Genomic DNA, 9,537 nt, shown 5'->3' with positions numbered 1-9,537 from the left:
AAGTGTACATGGCAATACCAACGTGCTCATTGAGAGTTTCAGGGAAAGTTTGCCAAAGTACGCGTTAATTCAGTTAAGATTCGAATGTTCCATGGAATGTTTTGATACGCCTTCAATGCGCTTTAACGCGCTTTAAAGATTAGAGGTGTATAAAAAGGGACCTTGGGGCATTGGAAAAGAGACCGAGTTTTAACCTAATACACACAGAGAAAACCCTGGTTGTCTTCACGACACACTCACAGTGAGCACAAGGAAATTAGGGCAACACAGTTTTAGTAGCACAGTTTCAGTCATTCAGTGCATTCCTATTTGATGTTTCTCGCTAGCTGACTTGATCGTCGGAGTGCAAACGGCCGCGAGGGCGCCCCTTTGTTCACTTCTCTTTTCAGGTGTCTTTGACGGAGCAAACGAAGGTGCCTTAGCTCGCAAGGACAAGCCACGCGCAAAGACGATCCCGGTCAACCGGCCAGAACATTTGGCGCCCACCGTGGGGCCGATATAAAACATCAGTCGCAGCACACACGTTTTTTCGGTTCCAGTTCCCAAAACCCGGACAAGTTGAGAAAGTTCCCAGAAAGCCATGACCACCAGACCTCCACGCTTCAGGAGCGAAGAGATGACCATGCAACAACTTGTAGGCATGGTGCAAGGGCTGCAAGAAGCAATGGCAGCCTCAAGAGCAGATCAGGAACGCATGCAGGCGGATCTCACAGCCTCTCTGGCGAGAAACGAGGAGCTCCACCATACCAACGAGGAGCTACGTCGCGACCGACGCGATATAGACGAGCCTGAGACTACCTCCCCACTTAGGGAATTCACCACACCGTTCAAACAAGCGATCTTAGGAACAACAATCCCCAACACGTTCACAGGGCCCAAGGTGACCTTTACAGGAAAGGAGGATCCTGAGGCACACCACGCGGCGTTCCACACACAGATGATGTTGGTCGGAGGCTCGGACGCTGTAAAATGCAAGCTCTTTATGAGCATTTTAACCGGAATGGCCCTGGATTGGTTTGTCAGCCTTCCAGAGGGTCACGTCACGTCCTTCGCTCAACTCTCACGACTATTTAGAGAACAGTACTTAGCCAACAGAGCCCCAGCCCCGGTCTCGTACGACCTTTTCGACGTGAAACAATTCCAAGGGGAGACCCTGAAAGAGTACATAAGCCGCTTTGGGGCACAAGTGGTGAAGGTGGGTACTACCGATGAACCCATGATTGTATACGCATTCAGGAAGGGAGTGCGACCCGGGTCTTTTAGTAAGTCGCTTAACTGCAGGCTTCCCAAGACCTTAGATGAAGTAAGGCGACGAGCGTTGGAGCACATTTCCTTAGAGGGCGAGGCGTACGAGAAGTGCGTACCCGCTGCACCTGCACGACCAAGGGCGCAGATACGCACGCAACCCGCTAGGGTCCATGAAGCTGCCACAAAGAGACGGAACCCAGACAGAAAGCGCACCTACGAGGCGAGGAGGGTCCCGCCAAGAACCCGAACTGAAGGAAGGAGAGAGGGGGGTAGACCGCTGAGGCACAACTTCGTGGTGGAGCTTAAATACCTCATCGTTGTACCCAACATAGCAGACAGGTTGAGGCCACCAGCGAAGTCTGACAAAATTCTGGGGCCCCACAAGGAGTCGTGGTGCGAATTCTATGAAGCATTTGGACATCATATTAACAATTGTTTGGCACTGGGCTATCAGTTGGATGAACTTGTGAAGAGTGGCTTCCTAAAGGACTACCTCGTAGGATCCCCTACAACGGCAGCCACTGCAGTACAAGAGGAGGGCCAGGCACACGAGATGCCAGTCCATGGGGAGGTTCACACTATTTCTGGTGGATTTTCTAGAGGGTGGCCCACGACCTCCCAACGTAAAAAATATGTGAGGTCAGTAATTTCAGTTGCAGAAGAATTCCCGGACGATCCTTGGGAATCAGACCTCGTGTTCACAAGGGCCGACCTAGGGATGTCGTCCCGCATGACAATGACCCCGTGGTCATCTCAGTAGTTACAGCAGGAAGGAGGGTACATAGGGTTCTCGTCGACCAGGGGAGTTCCGTTGATGCCATGTTCTGGACGACCTTTAACAAGTTACAGTTGTCCCCGGACCTCTTGAGACCCTACACCGGGTGCTTGTATGGATTTGCAGATAACCCAGTGGAGGTAAGTGGGTACTTGGAGCTGAGGATGACGTTCACTGATGGAACGCCGTCGCGTACCGAAAACATCCGATACCTGGTGGTTAACGCCAACTCGGCCTATAACATTTTGTTGGGCAGGCCCGCCCTAAACAGGTTGAGGGCAGTACCTTCCACTCGCCACATGAAGATGAAGTTGCCAGCCCTTAGTGGCAAAGTGATAGTCATCAAGTCGGACCAGGAAGAAGCCCGAAAGTGCTACGAGAACAGCTTAAAGACAAAGAGGGGCGTGGTCATGGTAATTGTACCGACCAGGTAGTCGGGAGTGATGACGTGGCAGCAAGCGATAATATAGGCGTGTTAAGCGGGACATCTGGCTGACAGAAGGGAAGTACATCGGGAAGTCTGTGTAGTCGCCAAGTGATGGCTTGGCGTTCTCCGATCTCTAGTATGTGTAACCGGCGGTCATCAGGCTTACGTCATAGTTGCCGTATTTGAGTTATGGGAGACCAAGTAGTTAGAGATCGCCGAAGGGGGGACATCGCCGAAGGATCGGGGAGGCTTGTTTAGGGCCTTTAAGAAGTACGAGTACGAAGGACGAAGTTATCAGATGATCTTTCCCTAGCCAGAGGTCGAGGCAAAGGAAACAGTTTACCAGAACATGCATGATGTGCAAGTAATGCAGATCGTGATAGCGGCAGGCGAGACCACAGAGATGGTGTGCATGGTGACACCCCGTGCTCGCCACTAGAAGAGATCGCGCTCCAAGGCAGCTATGCACCTAGTTACTCCTTGCATGGGTAACTTAGTCAAACAGCCTGAAGAGTAGAAGTAACGCTCAAGCAGAGGACGCTCTAGATGGTGACACGTGTACAGTTGGATGCGAGCCATGTGTCCGGAGGTGTAACCGTCAGGAGAGAGAAAATGTACAAGTATATAAGGAATTCTAACGAACTTCTGAGGTACGCGCGTTTAGAACACTTCTTTACGCCTTTGAGAACACTTGAGTACGCTGAGAGAACATTTGCACGGTTCCTTGAGTTTTAGCTTTTCTCTCATAGTAATTGGCGATTCCGTCACTGACTTTAGCGTCGGAGCGCGATCGGCCGCAGCGGCGCCACTCTGTCTTTTTCAGGTTCTTGCGGGGAATCGAGGTGTGAAGGACGGAAGCTAACGTGGTGCGAAGCTGATCGAGAGAAGATACCTTTGACATGGCAAGACTCTTGCACTCGAGTCAACCGGCAGGATCATCAGGCGCCCACCGTTGGGCCGTGTAAAACCTGTTTCCCATCTACAGCGTGAGTTCTTGAAGTTTCTGCGATTCTTGTGTGGTTGTGTGCTGGTGCAACCATTTTCGGCGTTTTCCACCGTTCGTTTGAGTTTCCATTCGGTGTATCGGCGTTTTTTACCGTTCGTTCGAAGTTTGGATCGGTAGTTTGACGTTCTTCACCGTTCGTTTGAGCTTTTGTTCGGTGGATTGAGGTTTTTCACCGTTCGTTCGGAGTTTTGATCGGTAGGTTGAAGTTTTTCTCCGTTCGTTTGAGCTCTTGTTCGGTGAGTTGAAGTTTTTCGCTGTTTGTACGAGTTTCAATCTATAAATCGAAGACTTTACCGTTCGTTCGTGTTTCTGATCGGTGAATCGGGAGTTTTGGTGGAGAAGCAGTAGGTTCGTGCTGAGATCGCAAGTTTCTGTGGAGGTTTCCGCTGTTGTGATCGCGTTCTTGGAAGTTCTTTGGAATTTACGAGTTCTTAACCGATTGATTGCTGGATCGATCGTTTCGCTGGTGAAGGTTTTGTCTGCTGAAGCTTGATCTGTTGATTTTTCATGAGAAAGATGAGAAGCACACGTTCAAGTCCCGTTGTGCCAGCTGCTGTAGAAGGCGCCATGACCATGGCGCAGATGATGGAGATTATGCGTGCGTTACAGGCAAATGTGGAAGCATCGCGCATAGAGCAGGTGAAGATGCATGAAGACCTAGTCACCTCTCAGGTCGGGAATGAAGAGCTCAGCAAAGTTACTGAGGAGTTGTGTCAAGCTCTTCAGGAGCAGAGAGGACGCACAGTTGTTGAAGAGGTTGCGCCATCATCGCCACCGCGCGTTTTCCCAATGCCGTTTCCTCAGGCGATCACGGACACCCCGATCCATGCGAGCGTGGTACCCGTGAAAGCCTCTTTAACTGGGGTGGAGGATCCTGAGGCACATCTCACTACGTTCCACACGCAGATGATGCTGTCAGGAGGCTCAGATGTTGTATATTGCAAGATGTTTGTGAGCACGCTCCAGGGGACAGCGCTGGAATGGTTTGTTAGCCTGCCTACAGGTCACATAACCAATTTCCAGCAGTTTTCTAAACTTTTCGTCGACCAGTACATTGTGAACAAGGCGCCACCTAGGGTGTCTTATGACTTGTTCGACGTAAGGCAATACCAGGGAGAGTCCCTTAGGGACTATTTGAATCGCTTTGGAGCACAGATGGTCCGCTCACTTGCTAAAGACGAGGAGATGTTGGTATACGCCTTCAAAAAGGGCGTGCTGCCGGGACCTTTCTGTGAGGCGCTGATTAGGGCCCACCCCGCCACGTTTGCTGAAGTTAGGCGACTTGCGTGGCCCACATCATCGACGAGAGTGAGGTCGCTGAGAAGAGAGGGAGCGTGGCCCCTGCTAGGCCACGAGCCCAGACTAGAATCCAGCCGCAGAGGGTGCTGGAGACGATGGCAGCCAAAAAGGATCAGAGGACTCGCCATCCTTATGATCCAAGGAAAAACAAGGGAAGGGGCCCAGGGCGCCCCAGGGAGTTCAATCGCCCACCAAAGTACAAGTTTGTCATGGGGTTGGCGGATCTGATCGCCATTCCCAACATAGCACCCAGGCTTAAGGCGCCTGAGAAAGTGGGCGACAAGGTGTTAGGACCAAAACCAAACGCCTGGTGGGAGTTCCACCAGAGTTTTGGTCACACCGTTGATTCGTGTTTGGCCCTGGGATACCAGCTCGACGACCTGGTTAAGAGCGGTTTCTTGAATGATTACCTGCTGGACAAGAGGACGGGGGGTGCGTCGAGCTCTCAGTCGGCGAGTAGTGAGGGTCAACAGCATGAGATGCCCACTCATGGCGAGATCCACACCATCGCTGGAGGTTTCTCGGGTGGCGAATGCACTGCATCACAGAGGAAGAAATATGCAAGGTCTGTGATGACGGTGGACATGTTCGACGATCACTCGCCAGATGTGGACATTACGTTCACAAAGGAGGATCTTAGGGACGATGTGCAGGAGTTGAAGAGTTCCTTTGTCTCATTTGAAGTAGTGCATGTGCCCAGAGAGCAAAATGCCCGAGCTGACTTGCTAGCCAAGCTCGCCAGTTCGGGCAAGGGGGGTAGGCAGAGGACGGTGATCCAAGAAACTCTGAAGACGCCTAGAGCATTTGTGGCAGATCACCTGGTTCTTCAGATAAGCAAGTCGACGGAGAAAGCGGCGAGGAGTCACAGGTCCTTGACCCAGGAGACCTTGAGATCGCCGAGAATAAGAGCATGTCGAGGGGAGAGGGTGAACATGACGCAGGTCTGCGCTACGCATGAGCCAGACACATGGATAACGCAATACCAGCGCTGCCTGGCAGATGGCCTTCTCCCGCTGGATCCGACGGAGGCTAGGAAGATAAAGAAGAACTCTAGCAAGTTCACCATGACCGGTGGCGAGCTGTACAGGTTTGGGTTCACACACCCACTCCTAGAATGCGTACTCGGAGAAAAATGCACTAGAATTATGGCCGAGCTCCATGAAGGTATATGTGGGAGTCACGTTGGGGACGAGCTCTGGCTGCAAGAACTCTCCGTGCAGGTTATTACTGGCCAACGATAAGGGAGGATTGCAAGAAGTATGCACAGTGTTGCAAGCAATGTCAGCAGCATGCCGATTGGCACAAGGCGCCTCCAGAAGAGTTAAAGTCAATTTACAGTCCATGGCCGTTTCATACTTGGGGAATTGACATACTGGGACCTTTCCCATTGGCGGTCAGGCAGATGAAGTACTTGGTGGTGGCGATTGAATACTTCACCAAGTGGATCGAAGCGGAACCAGTAGCCCAGATCACCGCACACAAGATCGAGAGCTTTGTATGGAAGAACATCGTGTGCCGGTTTGGTGTGCCTAAGCGCCTGGTGTCAGACAATGGGACTCAGTTTGCAAGCCACCTACTGAAGAAGCTGTGCGAAGAGGTGGGAATACAGCAGGTGTTTGCATCCGTCGAGCACCCACAGACAAATGGCCAAGTAGAGTCTGCCAATCGGGTGTTGCTGAGAGGTTTGAAGAGAAGGCTAGAGAAAGCTAAGGGATCGTGGGCTGAAGAGGTACCCCGCATAGTTTGGGCGTACCATACCACTGAGCAGTCAGGAACCCACGAGACCCCGTTTAGCTTGGTCTATGGATGTGATGCAATGATTCTAGTTGAAATCCAGGAGAGCTCGCCGAGATTCCAGAACTTTGTGGCGGAAGACTCGAACGAAGAAAGAAGGTTGAATCTGGATTTACTGGATGATGTCAGGGAGGAGGTAAGGGTAAAGGCTGAGGCAATGAAAAGGAGGATTGAGCGAAGGTATAACTCGAAGGTGATGCCAAGGCAGTTTGGGGAGGGCGACCTGGTGATGAGGAAGGCCCATCAGTACGAGATGGAGAACAAGTTATCGCCTAAGTGGACAAGACAGTTTAGAATAACCGAGGTGATCGGGAACGGCGCCTACCGCTTAGAGACGTTAGAAGGAGGGGCGATTCCTCGCACCTGGAACACCACACACCTCAAGTTATATTACAGTTAAAGCTTTGTAAGTAAAAACGAACGTGAAGAGATTTACAAGGTTTTTTTTAAAACAGTTTGAAGGGGGCACTCTTTTTTCCCTAAGGAGGGTTTTTAATGAGGCCACCCAATAAAGAAGAGTTTTCAAAGTTTAAAGCTTCTAAGATTGCATGCTTGTTGTTTCGAAAGTTTTAGAAAAAAGACCTTATCACTCGTACGTGATTCAAGGCAAGTTCAAAGTTATGCTGCATGCTTTCTAAATAAATGTTTTAAAGTCCCCATCGTCTTTCGGCGATTGGCGGCATCGGTGAAAAGTTTAAAGTCCCCATCGTCTTTCGGCGATTGGCGGCACCAGTTAAAAGTTTTAAAGTCCCCATCGCCTTTCGGCGATCGACGACAGTAGTTAAAGTTTTAAAGTCCTCATCGTCTTTCGGCGATCGGAGGCACCAGTGATGATTAAAGACCTCAACGCTCTCGTGCGTCTTGAGGCAAGAAAAGAAAAAGACCTCCTCGCCCTCGAGCGAGTGCAGGCGAGAAAGAGTAAAAGACCTCCTCGCCCTCGAGCGAGTGAAGGCGAGAAAGAGAAAAAGTCCTTCTCGCCTTTGAGCGAGTTCAGGCAAGATAAACTCCTCCTCGACTTTGAGCGAGTGCAGGCAAGAAAAAGTCCTTCTCGCCTTTGAGCGAGTTCAGGCAAGATAAAGTCTGATGAGAATCAACTAAAGGTGGCTTTTTATAATGAAGAACAAGATCATTCGCCTTCACATTTAAAGTTTTTCTTGTTAATCTTTGCAAAAGATAAAGCCCAAGCCCAAGCCCAAGAAGGCCAAAGCCCACAAAAGTCCAAAGACCATCCCATGAAGGGCAAAGCCAAGTTTTAAATAAATATTGTTTAGAAAGGTGCTTAGAGGGAAACATTAGAAACTTCTATTGTTAAAGCATCTTTTAGTCTTTAGTTAAGAGTCTTAGGGGGGGTGTGTTAGTAGATAGGTGTAGGAGTAAATAAGGAGGTGCCAAAGTGAGAGAAGGGATCACACCTTCCTCATGCTTTGTTTTAGGCGCAAATTCTAGAAGCTTTTTAGGAGGGAGTTTTTTTGAATTTGTGTAGCTTACTTTTCAGCACCTTAGGCTATAAATAGAGGTGCTCTCTTTGTAAAAATTCAGATTTGAATTTATCTAAAGAAACTATACTCAAAATTGGAGTGAGCATTTGGAGAGCTTTGAGCTTCTACTCTAGTCTTATCTTGAAGGACCATGGTTTCCTCAAGTGGCGGCTTCCACACTCATCTAGGAGCATCCATACTTCTAGTGGCGTGATCATCCAACCTATCTTCCATCTTCATGAGCATTCTCTTCTCCTTCCTTTCTTCTTCTTCAATTGTTCATGTTGCCTTGTGTTTTGAGTTGTCTAGCTTTCGGTTTTTTTCTATTTTCAGCACCTATATTCTGTTTTGTTTTTAATTCTGTTCGGTTCTTTTGTTTAGTAGCTTAATTCTGTTCGGTTAATCTAGTTTCTATTCCTTTGTTGATTCAATTTGACAATATTTGGTTCATCCAAATGAGTTTGGGATTTGGTACTTGTTATTGGTGAGTTCTTGATCTTAGAACCATGATCCAACTTCTAAGAAAGTGCCTCTACATTTTCCAGCTCAAGGTGATTCCTCAAAGTGTCAAGAATCTTGTTCTATGTGGCTATTGGAATCACATCATGTGGTATCATGAGTCTTAGGTTCTTCTTGTTTAATTGTTGAGTTGTGTGCACTTTATTTCAAGAGCTCTTTTTAATTTCTTGCAATTTAAGTTTCTGTTTTAGAATTTTAATTGAGTATTCTTGCTGTTTTTCTTTTGCTCCAAGTGTTTGTGGAAAGGTTTATGGCACTCATAATTCTTATGAGTATGGTTGCTCTTTTGGAATGGCATTATCCTTCCTAGAGTTTACCTTAAGCTTCCTTTCACTTGTTACAATTTGTGATGTGTCTTTTAATTTTTGAATCATGTCAAGTTTTGTCTTAGTCATGTTATTCCATATATGTCATTACTTCTAGTAGTACTTTTATTGTTTTGATTGTTTCTTGCTTTGGTGTCATATAATTTTCTGAATTGATGTTGATCCTTTGTGCATTTTCTTTTTAGAATTGAGTTCATACTTGTATTCTAGACCTATACAAGTTCCAATACATCATTTTCTATTATGTCTTTGCTAGTTCATCATCCTGTTTTTTATTCCTATTAGGATTCCTCTGTTTCTGAAAAAAAGTGCTTACTGTTTTTCCTTATTGCAATTGATTTACGTACTGTAAAATTCTGAAATTCTGGATTTGAGATATTCAAAGTGTTAGAAAAGAATAGAAAAAAGAATCATTCAAAAATATGAAGTACACAAAAAATGATAAATAAAATAAAAAAAGTGTACATTCCTGCCGAAAAAAATACGGTAATCTGGCAGTGATTTTAAAAAATTTATTTCTCTCAATTGGCTTACTGTTTTTAATTGATTCCAGTGCCATTTTTGAGTTAACATCTTGAAGTTTCTGTGGTATAAATTTCATAATCCAGTTCGCTCTACAACGTTCCAGTTAAATCAGTGAATATCAAACACAGTTTGCATAAAAA

General features: G+C 47.5%; 1 protein-coding gene across 1 annotated transcript; it reads left to right on the top strand.

The window, feature by feature from the left end:
• The first annotated feature begins 580 nt into the window (after positions 1-580).
• Positions 581-2,008, top strand: LOC137815625 (uncharacterized). Its single transcript, XM_068618741.1, has one exon. It carries the CDS (start codon positions 581-583, stop codon positions 2,006-2,008), a length of 1,428 nt encoding a protein of 475 aa, XP_068474842.1.
• The last annotated feature ends 7,529 nt before the right edge of the window (positions 2,009-9,537 follow it).

Source organism: Phaseolus vulgaris, chromosome 10 (genome assembly GCF_000499845.2).
Source record: "Phaseolus vulgaris cultivar G19833 chromosome 10, P. vulgaris v2.0, whole genome shotgun sequence".
Lineage (NCBI taxonomy): Eukaryota > Viridiplantae > Streptophyta > Magnoliopsida > Fabales > Fabaceae > Phaseolus > Phaseolus vulgaris.
This window is presented reverse-complemented; position numbering and strand designations above follow the sequence as displayed.